Source organism: Rhineura floridana, chromosome 14 (genome assembly GCF_030035675.1).
Source record: "Rhineura floridana isolate rRhiFlo1 chromosome 14, rRhiFlo1.hap2, whole genome shotgun sequence".
Taxonomy (NCBI): domain Eukaryota; kingdom Metazoa; phylum Chordata; class Lepidosauria; order Squamata; family Rhineuridae; genus Rhineura; species Rhineura floridana.
The window spans coordinates 13620003-13638390 of NC_084493.1; the positions used below are offsets into that span (position 1 = coordinate 13620003).

Consider the following 18388-nt stretch of genomic DNA (forward strand, 5'->3'; position numbering starts at 1 on the left):
GCAGTTTTCTTCTCTAACTCTTTCCTAATGACCCCTAGCATGGAATTTGCCTTTTTCACTGCTGCCGCACACTGGGTCTTGATGTAGATTGGGCTGCCCGCACCTGCTGTTTGCATGGGAAGAAAACCTCTCCATTCACACCAATGGACGCTTTTCTTCCAAGGCTGCCTCTGCTGCCAGGGTCCCAATCCAGATCATGCTCCCCTTGCCTACTACTCCTTTGTTTTAAAAAGCCGCTCATGTCATTGCTGAGTATGTGAATGGTGCCTTGCCTGGTTTGGCCTTGTGGCTGACACAGAACTGCTTGTGTCAACCTCTAATGTACTCTAGCATTGAAACACCGATATGACAGAGATGGTGTGAGACAGAAAGTCTTGACATGTGCTTGGGGCAACAGTCATTCAAGACTTAGTCCCTGCTATTGCCGAGGCTGCTGACGTCCACGACAATTTTCATGGTGCTTATGTGTCATCTCTGCCCAGTGGTTCGCAATTCACATGTTATGTTGTGGGTTGAACTGAGGACTTAGGTTGTTGCAAACGTTTTGAACGTTAACAGCTTTGTTGTCAATTGACCATCATTTTGCAACAAGGCTGCTGGTGCGTCTGACGTTACTTTCCCCAAAATCAGTCGCACTGACATCAGGAAAAACTTCCTAACTGTTAGAGCCATATGACAATGGAATCAATTACCTAGAGAGGTAGTGGGCTCTCCGACACTGGAGGCATTCAAGAGGCAGCTGGACAGTCGGGAATGCTTTGATTTGGATTCCTGCATTGTGCAGGGGGTTGGACTTGATGGCCTTAAAGACCCCTTCCAACTCTACTATTCTATGATTCTAATGTAAATGCAGAACACATTGTGCTCCAACCCATGCAGACAGGTTGTATTCTTACTGCCTGACGGGAGTTCCCAAATAATACTGGTGAGAGTAACGCTGGGTACACAGCAGACATTTAAGGCACATTCAAAGCATGTTTCCCTCACTCACCAAGAATTCTGGGAACTGTAGTTTACTCCTCAGAGATATACAGTTCCCAGTGCCCTTAACAAACTACAGTTCCCAAGATTCTTTTGAGGGTGTGCTTTAAAAGGTCTGGTATGTATGTAGCCTTTGTTACTCTACCCTACTTTCCAGGGCTATGATTAGAACAGCACTTTTGTGGTTAGGTGAATCTGCCCTCCTGTGGTGAAACTGTGGACTGCAATGTCCAACTGTCTGCATTTTGCTGGCTCTCTAAATGGCCCCCTCATTTCCCCGACAGGAAAGGATGTCAACCTTTCCTGTCAGGAAGCATGCCAGCCCTGCAGCTGCTGAAGATCTCACCCTCCTGGGAACATAGGATTGTGCTACCCAACAAACATGCAGCCTTTCCAGTCTTCATTCAGTGCCATTTGATCAAGGTGGGCTTTTAATGATTTTTCTTATGAACACCACTGAAGTATTTGTACAATGACATCTAAATGAAATAAGTGCTTTGTTACCATTTAAAAAAAAGGTTTTCATTTGTTAATTACTTCATTTATTATATCTCTATCCAAAGGAGCCCAGAGTAAAACAACACAATTAAAATAAAACACAAACATGATTTACATTTTAGCTGTCAGTCTAAAGGGACCCTACAACTAGAAAAACAGAGGGATTGCCTAGCACTCTACAGGGTGCAATGCATCTGGTGAGCTGTTTTCACTCGGTGGGGTTGCAAAGGCTATGGTCCAGTGACAAGAGCGTGTTCTTTGCAGGCAGTGTAGCGGATAGGGTTTGGGATGTAGATGGGAGAAGATCGCAATTCAAATCTCCAGTCAACTGTACAAGCTCACTTAGTGACTTTGGGCCTGTCTCAGGCCACATTCACACTATACATTTATTCCACTATTATTCCACTTTAAACAGCCATGGCTTCCCCTAAAGAATCCTGGGAACTGTGGTTTGTATAGGAGCTGAGATTTGTTAAGAGATCCCTATTCCCCTCACAGAGCTACAATTTTCAGGGTGGCTTTAACAATCAATCCCTCTTCCCCAGGAAGTCTGGGAATTGCAGCTCTGTGAGGGAATAAAGGTCTCCTAACAACTCTCCGTGGCGCAGAGTGGTAAGCAGCGGTAACGCAGCTGAAGCTCTGCTCACGGCCAGAGTGAGATTCCAACGGAAGGAGGAAGTCGAATCTCCAGTAAAAGGAGTCGAGGTCCACTCAGCCTTCCATCCATCCGTGGTCGGTAAAATGAGTACCTGGCATACGCTGGGGGGTAAAGAAAGGCCGGGGACGGAAATGGCAATCCCACCCCATACATACAGTCTGCCTAGTAAACGTCGCAAGACGTCACCCTAAGAGTTGGAAACAACTCGCACTACAAGTGCGGGGACACCTTTACTTTACCTTTTTAACAACTCTCAGCACCCTTCACAAACTACACTTCCCAGAAATCTTTGGGGGAAGCCATGACTGTTTAAAGTGGAATAATAGTGGAATAAATGTGTTGTGCGAATGTGGCTTCAATCTCTCTGTCTCACTTACCTCACAAGGTTGTTGTGAGGATAAAAGGGGGAGAGGGGAACCATTAGCACTGCCATGAGTTTCTTGGAGGAAGGCTGGGATAAAAAATGTCACAGATCAACATTTGAAGGTGGGGCTGTGTGTGTTTGGTAGAAAGAGGTTCACCCAGGGCTCCTGGCTGAGGCTACTAGGGAAAGGGCTCTCAACTGGAGCATGAGATGCTGGTGGAGCGTGAGATGGAGGGGTCGCGGATTGACTACCAAGCCAGGCAGCATCTGGAGCAACCCGAGAGAAACTATGGATGTGAAGGGCTGGTGCCTAGGAGTGGCTACCTTTGGGCAGATGTCAAGGGGAGGACAGCATTTGGGGAGATTCTGCTCTGCTGAGGACAGCAAGATGAACAGCAGCTGGAATATGTTATTGCTCTTGACATTATTATATTGAATTTCCTGCATTGAGCGGGGGTCGGACTTGATGGCCTTACAGGCCCCTTCCAACTCTACTATTCTATGATTCTATAATATGTAATGTGAGTATTGTATATTTTATTTTTGTTTTGTATCGTAAGCCACTCTGAGTACTATTTTAATAGAAAAGCGGGGCATAAAAATGAAATCTAATCCAACATCTCGGAAGCATTGCTATGTAGAATGGGATATTTCTCCCTCCATATCCATGTCGTCTTCTCAGGCACCTTTCTTGTCAAGTGGCCGAGTCCAACGCCACCATTAAAGAGAGGCCTTTTTGAATGCAATGAATGTGCACATAAACTTCAACTTCATACTAGTCTCAAAGCAAGCTCGTCCCTTGAAAAGAAGCACTGAGCTCATAATTTCGAAAGCACACACCGGGTTTGTCCACTTACGTTTCATGAGTCCCAAAAAAGAAGATAGGATACTTGTTTGCTGGGGGCTTCACGGCTCCCTCAGGAAGTTCATCAATCTGTCGGACAGAAACAGATATTGGTCCATTACCAAATGTCCACTGGGCCTGACAGTGAGAAGGATAGCCACAAACTTCAAAGAACACAGCACAATGGACAATGCAGTTGGCCACCTCAGGGGTTCCTAAATGTGGCTAGATGCACACAGCTAGTAAACTAACTAACTGTGATGGCTGTGTACTATGGTTTGACAGTAAACTATGGTTTGACATGTCAGAATGTAACCATTATCTCATGTTAAAGCCTATTGTCAGCTCAAGAGCAATTCTCTGCCTTTCATGGCTGCACATATAATCAGCTTTGCAAAAAGGCTTCAACATTTTCACATGCCATAGAAAATGTGCCATGGTCCACTAGTGAGCATCATGAATAACCACCCTTCCTCCCAAAGTTGAAGCTGCAGAGGTGGCCAGAGATTGTCCCAGCAGTTACCGTTCCTGGACCTGCCTGATCTGACCAGGGTGATGCATGCCTTGGTTACATCCCACTTAGACTATTGTAACGCACTCTATGTGGGGCTGCCTTTGAAGACTGTTCGGAAACTTAAATTGGTACAAAGAGCTGCAGCCAGAGTACTAACTGGGGCTGGTTACAGGGACCATACAACTCCCCTGTTACAACAGCTCCACTGGCTGCCAATTTGTTTCCGGTCACAATTCAAAGTGCTGGTTTTGACCTACAAAGCCCTATACGGCTCAGGTCCAGACTATTTGACAGACCGTACATCTCCCTACATGAACCTGCCCGGGACTTGAGATCTTTAGGTGAGGCCCTTCTTGTGTTCCCTACACCTTCACAAGCACATTTGACACGGACACGATATAGGGCCTTTTCGGTGGTCGCCCCTAGGTTGTGGAACTCCCTCCCGAGTGAGGTACGATCAGCTCCCTCCTTGCCGTCTTTTCGGCGACAAGTAAAGACTGTTCTATTTCAGCGGGCATTTGGGACAGAGAACGACCAGGATTAATGTCTTATAGGCTTGGTGATCATATTATATGATTTTATTATTTTAAATTGTTTGCTGTTTTATCTTTTATCTTATAGTTTTTAATTTTCCCTTATAGTTTAATTCTTTTTAATAATATGCTCTGTATGTTTCAATGATGTTGTTTTTAGTTGTAAGCCGCTCTGAGTCCTATTGGAAAAGGGTGGGGTAAAACTAAAGTTTTATTATTATTATTATTATTATTATTATTATTATTATTATTATTATTACACAGTACTTCCTGTCCCTACCTAGCTCCAAAGGTGAGACAAAGGCTGGGGGTTTCATTGCCGAGGTATCTGGAGTGCTGTGGCCATACTAGCAAGTGTCCTGCAAGTGTTCCTGCTCTGGAGCAGAAAAGGTTGGCCATGAGACTTCCTTAGTTTTTGCTCGTTGCCAAACCACTTACTTTTTCCACAAGAAAGGCTGGGTGGGGTGGGGCATTTTTGGCAGGAGAGCATGTTTAGCTTGGAGAAGATTAAGGGGAGGTCTGAGGTGATAGTCAATGCGAGTCCTACCCAGAGTAGACCCATGGAAGTTAACAGACATGACTGACATCGTTAATTTTTATCAGTTCACCCAAGGTTTGGCTGGGCCATGTGTTTCCAGGACTCACAAGATATACTGAGGTGTTGGAACAGGGCCAGCCCCTCAGTGATGTTCTGAGAATAGCCCTATTTAGGGCTATTAATTGTGCAATTAGCTAGTACAGTAGGGCCCCACTCATACGGCGGGTTATGTTCCGGACCCCCGCTGTAAAGCAAAAACCGCTGTAAAGCGGAACTCATTGAATAGAATGGCGTGCGATGCCTGAAAATGGCCGTAAAAGCGGAACAAGCGCATGAGTGGGGCTTTAGTCTAATTGCATCTAATTGAGACCGCTGTATTAGCAAATCGCTGTAAAGCTAATCGCTGTAAAGCAGGGCCCTACTGTATGGTGTAATGATTAAAGTTTGGTATGAGGACCTGAGAGACCAGGGTTCAAATTCCCACTCAGCCAGGAAGCTTGCTGGGCAACCTTAGCCCAATCACTATCTCTCAGCTTAACCTATCTCACAGGGTTGTGAAGATGAAATGAGGAGGGGGAGAGAACCCAGTATGCCACCGTGAGCTCCCTAGAGGAAGGGTAGGATATACATGTAATAACAGACTCAATGATAGTGGAGGAGCCAAAATGCATAAAGCTGGCTCCCCTCTACTGATGTGCCCCAATGTCAGAATGCCAGCTGGGGGTGCGGGATGCACAGAACTGGCAGAAACACAACGGCAGGGCCAGTGAGGGTGGCCCCGTTCTCCCTCTCATGCAGTTGTTAATCGTGTGAGGGAACCTCTGAACAGGGCTAACGTTCCCTTTTCATGCGTGTGGTCTGTTCTTCCCTGAGACAGCAATAGGGCTGAATCTAATCCAAGTGCCCATGCATGCCGGTAACTCCCTGCTATTTCATTAGCCAAACTGCCTCAGCCCTGGCGGAAACCTGCCGTTGTTTTCCCGCTCAAGAAACAGCAAGAGTAGCCATTATGGCAGATGGCAGACCCCCCCTCCTCTCCCCCAAAATGCTAGCATTGCCTGAAGATTGCCCCCCCTTCACTCGCTGTGTTCGCTACCCGAGGCTTTTGTTTAAGGCGCCCCTTCCCTGATCGGGATTGGCGGTTTCTCTCAGTCTCGGCAAGACCCTAAGGGGAAGGGGGAAAGGGAAAAAGGCACCCCCCTTCCAGTGCCTGGAACTAGGGAACAAAAGAGAGAGGAGAGCGGCAAACATCTGCTAGTCAAATCGCTCAGTTAATGACAGAAGGGGCTCCCCCCCCCGCACATGGTCTCTCTCAAGATAGCCCCCCCCCCAAGCAATGCTTTCGGGTTGCTGCTGGAAGGAAAGAAAACAGGTTGCGAAGTGGTATAATAACAACAACAACCCACAATCAGGCTGCAGGCTTTGTCTGAAGCAGCAAAAAAAATGGACTCCGTTCACCCTCCTGCTGCCCATCAGCCCACTGTGTATAAATCTTCAGATCCTGGCTGGCAACAGAGTGCGCGGCCATTTCTGCTAGGTCTGTCTAACCAGATGGAGAAAGCTGTGAAGAGAACCAGAACGCAGCAGCCTCCCTCATTACAGGAGAAGCGGGGAGCCGGAGTTTGGGGGTGGGAGAGGACAGGGAGGTGCTCCATCCTATTGAAACACACACACACATACATACACACACACAAACACAGAAGATATAATATAAATACAAATGTGCTGGTGTTTAATGACGGGGGAAAGGACTGTAGCTCAGTGGCAGAGCACTGGCTTTGCGTGGTCCGAGGTTCAAGCCCCTCCATCTCCAGGCAGAGCTGGGAATGTACCCAGTCTGGAATCCTGGAGAGCCATTGCCAGCCAAGACCAATATATAGAGATATAAGGTGTATTCCCCAATGTATATTGTTGGTCTCGTAGCTAACTAAACTTTAGAAGTGTTATCCTTTGTTGGGTTATTAATGTGCTTTTGTATTTCATTTCATTATAGATTGCCCTTGAGAAAGGGTCCTGCTGAAATGCTTCGGACTTGAATAAATATCTAAATAGCTGATATCCATGCCGTTTGCGGTTTCTTGTTTAACCTTGGAACCTTGAGGTTTTTTCCTCTCCTGGGTTTTGTTTGCCAGTGGGACTGAGCCCACTGGCTGGGCCCCCAATGTTCAGTGCCCCACTGGCCTTGCCTCCTGACATCTATGAAAGACTGCAATGCCTGAAAAGGGGTGCTTACGTGTCTAGGCCCCCAGTTTCAGACGTTAGGCAAAACACATGGACATTGTGGAAGAGGCATGCAACCCTGGGGATAACGTGGCCCCTTACACATCACAAAAGAGAGAGAGAGGAAATGCATCACCAAATAAGATAACAAAAGATACAGACTTCCATAGCATTTACCTATGAGATGCAAATGTACAGATCTGCATCACACTTGCATATGCATAGATGCAAATATGCATATATCTACAGATGCAAATTTAGAAAGAGTTACTAACACTGAAACAGAAACACAATATATCTCACCATAGTGGGGAAGACTGTGACCAGTAGTCCTGTATGCCTGCCCAGTCTCCTGTCCAGCCACTAACTCTTATTAGGCAACTTCAAGGCCCCCGCTCTCCTTGTTTAGGGTTATTTGTCATTAAACCAGACTTGGATCAGCCAGCTCTTCAAACTGAGGATGCCTTTAAGCAGAGGAGTGCTAGTCTTTCAAACAGAGGCCTGCCCTCTGCAAATAGGACACGGCCATTAGCTGGGGACACAGTCCTGATCCCTCCTCCATGAGTAGGCTAAATGCATGGAGATGACCATGTTGACCATCTTGCTGTAGTGAAGCAAGGTCACTAGATTTAGACCACCATTGCTCTGCCCTGATTGGCTGGTCCAAATCCCAAGATTCTGTCTTAGAACCAAGTCCTGGTGGAAGTTAACTGAAGCTTGGCAAGATGTCCTGAACAGCAGGTGGACCCACCTCAGATAGGTGGAGTCCAGAGGGCTTTCTGGATGTAAAGGGTCTAGTAGACCTTAAACAGGAATGTGCATCTTCCAGACCTTTCAGGAAAGCTTCAAATAGTTAAAAAGAAGGGGGAAGGATTACAGTAGGACGTGAATCCGCGGGTATTGCAGAATATGGTACAGTTAATGGGTCAGCAGAAGTGAGGAGTGAAGCCCAACAGCCCAGAAGGAGTCCTCCTAGAATTGTTCCAGTATAACTCTATGTTAAGTGTGGAGCATCAGAAAAGTTTAAAATGCTTTTGGGGGGTGGTGGTGGTGAGCAGCAGATATATTTCACTAAACATCAAGGAAGTAATGGGCTTTTCCAGTACTTTTTATTATTTAATTGTTTCATATATGTATGACTTATTTTAATGTACATTAGCTTAGAAATGGAAATGATTAAGCAGTATAGAAAACATCTTAGATAAATAAAATAAAATAAACCTAACAGTGAAACCGGGGGAGCTAGATCTGTGAAACAGCCTCCCTTTAAATCAGGGGCAGAAACTTTTTTTTTCAATCAGAGGGCTACATTCTCTCATGGGGAACCTTGGGGGGGGGGCTTGAATACCAGCGGTGAAAGCAGATGGAAGAATAGATGGGACTCTTAACCATTGGATATTCCAGCTAAGCAAAAGGCAGAACGTGGTATTGTGCTAGCCCTACTCAGAGTAGTCCCCATTGAGGTTAATGGACACAGCTAACTAAGGCTCATTAATTTCAGTGAGTCTACTCAGAGTAGGACTTATCTGAATAGAACCCAAAGGTCGTCTCCACCCCCATCTCTCCATCCTGGCAAGCCAGAGCCACTATCACAGTTTCGGGACACATTCCAGGCTGGCATAAGCACTCAAAGAGGACATGGAGCAGGGCCAATGAGGTGTGCGGCAGGAAGAAACTGCAAGGATTGGATAGAGGCTGGACAGTCCACACCCCTGCTTTACACAACCAGGAACAAAAAGGGAAGACGCCCTGTGGGTTACCGAAGAAATGGACCAACAAGGTGTCCCTGAACTGGACTTCTCCAGCTGTACTATTTCCTGAAAGGATGGGGGACCTCCAGATGTTGTTGGGCTCCAACCTGGACATTGCTGTACTGCAGAAGAGCCTTAGGCTATTTAAAAAACAACAACACAAAAGTCTGTAGCAGCATAATATATTAATATGGTGAGCCAAGATTTATTGAAGAAGAAAAAAATGAGATTTATGGGGTTTTTTTCCAGAATATGCTACATGATATATGTTATTAAAACACATTGTTTTATATATATCTTTTAAAGAATTTGCTCTCTGAGCCCACACACAAGATGCTATTTTCCAACTTTATAAGCTATTTTCAGACTTCATGAGGTGAAACACATCTGGTATGTTTCCTGAAACACATCTGTTCTAAGCGGTCTTCATCTTTGGCATAACAAGGTTTTGGGCAACCACATTTTTGTATTTCATTGCTTTGGCGCAGTTACCACAGCTAGATATTTCAGTATACGTTAATGTGATATTACATACAGTGTTTGCATTTCAGTGTTGTGAAGTCATGTGAGATTGTATATGATTGTATATTCTATTGGACAAAGGCCACAGATCTGGGCCCTGTCTGCACTAGACATTTAAAGCAGCATCATGTCAATTTAAAGAGTCATGGCTTCCTCCGAAGCATCCTAGGAACTGCCATCGCTAAGAAGCTCACCTGAGGCACAGCTGCTGCACCTGGCTCCTCCCTTTCTGCCCCTGGACAGTGGAAAATTCTTTAGTCCTGGTGGGATGGATTGCACAGAGGGCAATAGACCTCTCCCAGTTATCATTGGAGTTATGAACTGCCCTTCCTCCAAGGACCTCAGAGTGGGGTACATAGGTTTTCTTTCCATTGCCCCCAACTATCATCCCAAGAACCCTGTGAGGTAGGTTAAGCCAAACAAATTGTTCAAGACCATCTAAAGAGCTTTATAATTGGGGGGATTTGAACTCATCATTTCCCAGTCCTAGGCTAACAAACTAGTGCTGATTTGTTACTGGGCCACTTATACAGCTTGGGACCAATTTGCTTGCACGATTGCCTTACCCTAGTGTGTCTACTCAACCACTTTGATCTGTGGAACTGACTCTATTACAGGTGCCACCTAATACTTGTTCCGCACTTGTAAGAAATCATTCTTTTAGTGTGGCAGCACCTACACTTTGGAAGTCCCTGCCTATTGTCATCATGCAGGCACTTTCCCTGCATTCTTTCTGGTGCCTGCTTAAAACATTTCTGTTTAGGCAAGCCTATCCAGACCCATAAGATGTTGATGTGTTTTCATCTCTTTTTAGTTTACTGCTGATTTCAATGGTCTTTTCAATGTTTTTAACTGTTTTTATTGATAATATTAATATTTCTTGTAAACTGATTAAAGGTTTTGTTACAATCAAGGAGTATATAAATTTTGTTAAATAAATAAAATAAAATACATCACTCTGGCAATTACCAGCAGTCATGAAAGTGAAATGGAATGAAAAGCGACAGGAACAGCCACAATGACCTAATGAGAACTGCTTGGTTTTGTTCTGTTCTGTTCTTTTTTTTTGGAGGGGGCAATATGTGTTAGCTCAGAGCAATACTGTAGAAGCAGCCCCAATGTAATTGCATTTTATTATTTTATGTAAGCTGCTTTCGGAATCATTAAGGACATACGAAGCGGCCTGCAGGCAGACCTTGGAAAATTTACTTTTTTTGAACTACAACTCCCATCAGCTCCAGCCAGCAAGGCCACTGGATTGGGCTGATGGGAGTTGTAGTTCAAAAAAGGAACTTTTCCAAGCTCTGCCTGGAGGATCAGACCAAAAGCCTATCTAGTCCAGCATCCAGTTCTCCCAGTGGCCTATGGGATACTCCCCAAAAAGGACAACAGTACAATACCACTCTTCTGCTTGTGTTGCCCAGCATAGTGCCTCTGATACTAGAAGACATATAGAGCCATCGTGACTACTCCAGAGCTTGGAAAAGTTACTTTTTTGAACTACAGCTCCCATCAGCCCAATCCAGTGGCCATGCTGGCTGAGGCTGATGGGAGTTGTAGTTCAAAAAAGTAACTTTTCCAAGCTCTGCTACTAGCCACTGGGTTGTATCCAGTGTTAGGCCTACTCAGAGTAGACCCACTGACATTAATGTACCTAAGTTAGTCATGTCCTTTCTGTTCAATGGATCTGCTCTAAGCAGGGCTAACACTGGGTACATGCCTTAGTTACATCCCGTTTAGATTACTGTAACGCGCTCTACATGGGGCTGCCTTTGAAGACTGTTCAGAAACTTAAACTGGTACCAAGAGCTGCAGCCAGAGTGCTAACTGGGGCTGGTTACAGGGATCATACAACCCCCTTGTTACGACAGCTCCACTGGCTGCCAGTTTGTTTCCGGTCACAATTCAAAGTGCTGGTTTTGACCTATAAAGCTCTATACGGCCTAGGTCCAGGCTATTTGTCAGACCGTATCTCCCCATATGAGCCTGCCCGGTGTTGAGATCCTCAGGAGAGGCCCTTCTCTCAGTCCCAACACCTTCGCAAGCGCGATTGGTGGGGACGCGAAATAGGGCCTTCTTGGTGGCTGCCCCCAGGTTCTGGAACTCTCTTCCTAGGGAAGCACAAATGGCCCCTTCCTTGCTATCCTTCCATCGGCAGGCAAAGACTTTTTTATTCCGACAGGCTTTTGGACTAGAAGATGTTTAAGATAGGGCCTCATAAGGTCTGTTGTATTGTTCTATGGTCCTATTCTTAAAGTTTTAAATTGTCTTAGTATTTTAAGTGTATGTTTTATGTTTTTAATGTTATGAATAGTTTAATTCTATTTTAATTGTATATTTTTGTATGTTTTTTACCTATGTGTAGTTTTTATTTGTAAGCCGCCCTGAGTTCCAGTTTTGGAAAAAGGGCGGTGTAAAAATAAAGATTGATTGATTGATTGAACTCATTGATCCTTCAGTCTTTCTGGACTGAAAAGGGGGATGAGACTAACAATAAACAAACAGATTTTTAATGAGCACTAATTTGAGACAGAAGAAAATGCTGGTGTACAGTTAGGATGACTGCAAAGGAGAACCAGGATTCTTCTTGAGGTAGATGTGTAGAAGAGGGAGTTTTGGGTACACAAGAAAAGCTGCACTTGCTAAAATTCCCTCTTCTACCCAATACTTGAAGATCCTATCTTCTCTACCTGCAATGCCCTGTGCCAGGATGAGCAGCTGTATGGAAGCGGCCTTCTAAATTTCAACACATCATTAATTATCCCCAATTAAATATATTTATGGCAAAGTGCTTTTTATACTTTGAATGAAGGTAGGATCCAATGAGACAGCAGTGTCACATAAAACCAAATGCCCTCTATGAAGAAGACAGACACTTCGGCATAACCACTGGCATGTTCAGAGTTGGAACAGACAGTGCCAGGTTCGAAGGCTAGCTTCGAATCAGGCACAGGCAAACCACAACGTCTGTCTTAGGATGCAAGAACACTTAACACAGAATTGAAACATACAATAAGATGCCACATGTGAAGCATCCATGGTTGGTAAGGGAGGGTAAATGGCCAACCAGAAAACTAAGAACATCATAAGAGCCTGCTGGATCAGGCCAGTGGCCCATCTAGTCCAGCATCCTGTTCTCACAGTGGCCAACTCAGATGCCTATGGGAAGCCTGCAAGCAGGACCTGAGTGCAACTGCACTCTCCCCATTATGATTCCCAGCAACCGGCATTCAGATCTTGACAATGGAGGCAAAACCATTGCCACTGTGGCTAGCAGCCATTGATAGCCTTATCTTAAACTGTGCGATCCCCTCTTTTTCTTCCCTAGCTAGGGGAGATCCATGGCAGAACGCAATTCTAAACCATGCTGCTGGTTGTCACTGCCTGCTAGAACTCAGGACACAGAGTTCCAAATACTTGCTTGGGTGCTGCCACTCTTGCTGGTTTGTATCACTTCGTAACGAGTGAGTGTGTCCATCCATGCCCTTGTCAACAAAACATGCAAAAAACAGCAATATTTGTGACACATGCCAGCTATACCTATTGCTGGGCTATCCCACTTCAGAGTGAAGACTGTGTAAAGAAGGATGTAAAAAAACACAACCCTCCCCTTATATTCAAAACCAGCATGCAAGGGAGAAGCTTCGCCACATGCATCCAAATAGATGAGCTGCTTAATCAATCTCCATAAAGCCTTCCTGCTTGACCCTTAACCCAAAGCACTTTGTGGTGGTGGTGGTGGTAGTAGTGCTTTGGGTTGCCTACGGCCATACTACCCTGAATAAGCCTGCTCTCCTCTGATCTCAGAAGCTAAGCAGGGTCAGGCCTGGCTAGTACTTGGATGGGGGACCGCCTGGGAATACCGGGTGCCGTAGCCTTAGAGGACAGCAATGGCAAACCACCTCTGAATACCTCTTAGCATGAAAACCTTATGAATACATCCAAAAGATTCATAGGATCGCCATAAGTCGTAATTGACTTGAAATGACTGAAGGGAGGATTCAGGCTATTTTTACATCCCCCAGCATCCCATCTCCTAGTCATACTGGAGAGTAATCAAGACGCTATGTTTATATTGGGATGGGGAACCTCAGGCCTGAGGGCCAAATATGGCCCTCCAAGCTTTTCTATCTGCCCCTCCTGACTCTCCTCTCACCATATCCCTCCAAAGCCGCACTCCCTCTCCCGAGGCCTTGAATGTTTTCGCCGGACTGGAACGTGCCCTTCAACTCTGATAATGCCTCTTGCTTGTCTGGATGGAGGATACTGTGTGTATGTAAAAACTCGCCTACTGTACAAAGATAAAATGTACGTTTGTTGCTCTGCCTGCTGTTGCCTCTGGCCTCGCCCACCAGTCGCATGTGGGCAAGGCCAGAGGTAAAAGGTTGCCAAGAAGGATATGTGGTCCTTGGGATGTAGAAGGTTCTCCACCCTGGTTTATATATGTGACACTGCCCATCAATGCCCTTTTTAACTGTCTCTGTAAAGGCTAGGTTTTTTTTTTTTAAATGAAGTCTAGGAATCCTGGTAAGAATGCATAGAGTGGAATGCTTCAGATCTGGCAAATACCCAGATTCTTAAGCATCATGGCAACCCTAACTAGATTCCTTATGAACTCTCATAGCTGACACCCTGGAGAACGAACAGAACAGTCTCCAAAAATAGCACTAACAGTCCCCCCCAAAATCTCTCTCTCTCTCAATGTTTTAAAAATGCTAACCTTTTCCTAATTGTTCCGTGCCTAATTCAACTGGTTATTCCTGTCTGCTTGCCAGCAAAATTACACCAGGAAGGTTTATTATTAATCAGTCCTGCCTTCTGAGGGCATTACTTTCTGGGCACATGTCCTGTTCCTAAATTAATTCCACCATCAGATGAAAAAAACGGACTGTTTTACAACATGAACAACAGACTTCTGAGAGCGGCCAGTCCAGTGGAGGAGGGAGATGGAAGCAAGCAGGAGTAATGGGAGGGGGTTGGTGGGAGTAGGTGGGTAGGAGTTTGGCAAGGAAAACAAGCTGGGGTGCATCCCCTAATATATACATAAAAATGCAACCGTGCAGCACATCGATCCCTAACAATTCAGTTCCCCATTCTACACCCCAACCCCATATACATAATATTCCATACATTTCTGAACTTTCAACGTTGCTATGCCCACTTTTCACTCCAAAACCCACCCCTTAACTGATTCTCCCCCTTGCTTTGCCCTATCCCTTTCACACAATGGCCCAGTTCATATGTAACATTCAGCCATACCATGGCTTAGCACAACTGAGGAAGTGTGCAGAATCCCATAGCAAAGATTGTAGCCGCGACACTACAGTGGACCTCCTGTTGCCAAACTACCTGGGGTTAAGCCAACCAAAACACAAGCCTGGATGTGCATGTAATGTTAAGCCAAACCATGGCTTAGCCCTGGACCAAGGGGCCAATGGAGAAGTGCTGTGACTGTGATCTTCACTCTGGGAACCCACATGCTTGCTCGTTCATGCTAAGTCATGCTTTGGCTGAGTATTGTGTGCAAACCTTCACTTGATAGATATGATTTCATGCACAGTTTCCTGTGGTATGCCTTTATCAAAAAGTACTTTCACTTTCACATCAGTCTACACAGAAATCAAGGAATTATTGCCGTATTGCTGCGAATGATTATCTTTTTTTTAAAAAAAATTATGCAATACAATCTTTTCCATGTGTTGCCAAAGCTAGCGTATCCTAAATGCAATGATTTACTGATGGGTTTTGGTTGCTATCCAGTTCTGTAATAAGATATGTTTAGGAACTGATGTGGCCCTATTAAACCACCCCTTAGATTCTGACTCCACTTTCCAAGAGCTTGGAATATACCCCATCAAAGAATACATGGCACCCCCTCTAAATGAAGTTTCTAAAATGTTGCTCCTTTTCAGAACCTCTTTCCAAGAGGGTGCAACTATTTAGCATCTCCAGAATAAGTGAACAAGGCCTGACCTCCAGCGCTGGTCATCTGAAGGTACTCCTAAACACCAAAACCAGCAATAGCTTACCAGCTTCAATGAGATGGATGGACCTTAGCTCAGTGGTAGAACATCTGGTTTGCATGCAGAAGGTCCCAGGCTCAATCCCTGACATCTCCATGTAGGGCTGGGAGAGTCCCCTGCCTGAAACCCTGGACTGCTAGTTTGTGCATCTCTGATAACCTACAGAGGACTAGGAAGTTTGTTCTTTGCCTATAAAGCCACAGCACTGACAGTGCTGCTAAGCCGGAAACCATTATTTTTCTAGATCTCCATTTTTCTTTAACCTGGCTCATTCAACACTGAGCATATCCAGCAACATAGGAAACAGAGATTGCAAGCAAAATAAGTCTGCATCTCCACTCCTCCTCTTCATATAATCGACCTCTTGCTACTACTGTTCCAAATGTTTTACAGCAATGTTTCTCTTAGCCACTCCCAAGATATATTAGCTCAGCTCCTGGAGCCGTCTGTCTGGGTGCCGGCTCTTTCTGGCGTGCACTGCTAAATGCCTTATTGCCATCCTCATGTGCGCTGCCAACAGTTTTGCTGTTCAGGGCAGGGATGTTGCCAAGGAGAGACTCGTTGCCCTTAACTTGCAGGGGAAAGGGATGCAATTGGGTCAAAAAGCTTTGCCCCATGAGTGATGAAATTAACGAGAGTGGGCCACACTCACAGTGTCTGGCGTAGTCGGTTTGATGCAGGGAAAGGAAAAGTTAACGCAGAGAAGCAGCCAGGCCTATTGGACCACACTGTTGTCCTGTGCACCTAGGGTGATCTAGAACACACATACACACCCCTTGGGGCTGCGCTTGAAAGGGGAAGATTCATAGTGGTGACCACTAAAGCATCAGGGCAAATGGGGCACTGCCCCTAACCAACTTCCATCTGCTCTCAGCCAGCCCCTACCTGCCTGCCTTGCTATTTACAATCGGTCCAGGTGGTGCCACTGCTCATCAGATTCCTCCTTCTTAGGGGGCAAAGCTAGAATTCCACCTGCCATTGGCTCTGGTTCCACTTAACGTTGGCCTCTCTGCCTTCTGCCCGGCCAGTCCCAATGGCCACCAGGCAACATGAGTCTTTGAACAAACCCTGTCTGCCCTGGCTGTTCTCAGGGAGGATAACACTTTGCAGAACCCCACAATTCCTCCCACATATAATATGAAAACTCATATTTCTGGGTTTTACGGGCTGGGGGGGGCTCTCTGACCCACCTGCCCAAAATGCAGCAGCTGGATCTGTCCTCCTCCTCCTCTCTGCCCCAGCAGGACCACCGAGAAGGCGCCAACAGGAACCCAGGAGGAGAACAGAGCTCCCTCTGCTGTCCCGACTGCTGGGAAATGTGGGGTCATCCCGGAGGCCTCAGCAGTGGCCTAGTAGCCTCTGGGGAGATTTCCCAGTGGGAGGGATGTTTGGGAGCATTGCTTTCTGCTCTCTCCAGGGCTCCAGCCCCCTGGAAGCCATCTGAAGGAGCCTCTCTGGGGTGATCACCCATTTCTGGAGGCAGCATTTGCTGGTGGCAAGGCGGGGGAATTTGCAGTTGTTGCTAGACTGCAATGCCCATCATTCCTGACCATTGGCCCTGCTGAGTCAGGCTGATGGGAGCTGGAGTCGAACATCCAGAAAGTCACAGGCTCCCCACCCCTGCGGCAGAGAACCTACAGCAGAATTCCTATGAGCTCCCCTCCCTCCATTGCCAACCAGTGGAAAATGTATTCTTGACCCAGTGACCCTGATTAGCTGTCCATCTTGGCAGGTGCCTGACTATGCTGACCTTTGAACCGGCCCCAACACTAAAGCAGACAGACTCCCCCCCCGCCCCTTTCTGTTTTGACTCATTATTTCAAGAGTAGCCACAGTGGTGCCTTCCAGACATTGTCTGCCTCCATCAGCCTCAGCGTGGCGGGGATGATGGGAGTTGTAGTCCGATAACACCTGGAGGTCACCATGTCAGCTACCCTGGCATTACCTTTACGTCTGGCTACTCTGATGGCTCTAGGTCATCAGAAAAGTTCTTTCTCTCTCTCTCTCTCTCCCCCATTGCATTAGGCACAGAACAAATTAAACAAGCAAGCTCATTTTTGTGGACAGCTGCTACAGCCATACCAAAAAGACAGACATGCTCTCTTTTGGAGTCTTCATGTCATTCCCATTCCACAGAAAAAGGAACATCTTTTCTTAAAATTACTCTACCAACATTTATAGAACAGAATCAAATACAATGTTTGTCAGCTGGGGACTTCCTTGACTCAAATGAATGGGAGGTGTGTATTAGCGGCAACAAAAGCTTTATTGCAACAACTTATATTCATTTAAATTTTATTTTGGCTATATTCTTAAAGCTCAGGGCAGGATGTCCCTTTCTCTCTTTATAATAGTTCAGGGCTGCAACCAACCTGTCATGCCCTTTCCCAGGATATTCCATTCCATCTCCCCTCCCACCTGGTCTGCTCAATTTTCACTGGGATATTGGGTTGGGGGGGGTCCCCTGCTTTATTCATTCATTCATTCAATTTTTTAATTTCTATTTTTATCTCTTCTTGGGGTTCCCCAAAGCCTGCCAATGTCTCCTTCTTGTGTATGTGGGCAGTACCATTTTGGCTACAAAACAAATGGCACTCAGAGAACTAAGTTCACTATCAGAATACATTTTAAATGTAACAAAATTACTCACTGAGGAAGAAATGTAGTGCTCTTTGAATCCTCTAAGAACGCTATGTTGAATTCTAACTATTATTATTAAAGAGCTTCACATCAGGAAACCACAAACCCACGCACCAGCTTGCCTGGGGCAAGGCCATCCATCCCTTTGGGAAGCAGACACATACCGGTCCCTACCACGGAGGTCTCCCTTCCACTACAGTTTTCAAACAGGTAAAAAGCAGTAAATTGGATGTTGGAACAAATTAAACCAGAACTATCACTAGAGGCTAAAATGATGAAACTGAGGTTATCATACTTTGGAC

The 18388-nt window shown here is 45.7% G+C and overlaps 1 protein-coding gene, 1 long non-coding RNA gene and 1 pseudogene across 2 annotated transcripts in view; 2 read left to right on the forward strand and 1 right to left on the reverse strand.

The window, feature by feature from the left end:
- The window catches only part of HDGFL3 (HDGF like 3), a 45348-nt gene that overhangs the window by 6565 nt on the left and 20395 nt on the right, over positions 1 to 18388 (reverse strand). The window contains exon 2 of the mRNA XM_061594990.1: positions 3359 to 3435. Within this exon, the coding sequence (XP_061450974.1) occupies positions 3359 to 3435 (77 nt within the window). The remainder of the gene's footprint in view (positions 1 to 3358; positions 3436 to 18388) is intronic.
- LOC133369630 (uncharacterized) lies at positions 1268 to 6986 on the forward strand. Its single transcript, XR_009758937.1, has 3 exons — positions 1268 to 1404; positions 4657 to 4782; positions 6924 to 6986. It is a non-coding gene; the product is annotated as an uncharacterized LOC133369630 (long non-coding RNA).
- LOC133370138 (5S ribosomal RNA) lies at positions 13183 to 13301 on the forward strand (annotated as a pseudogene).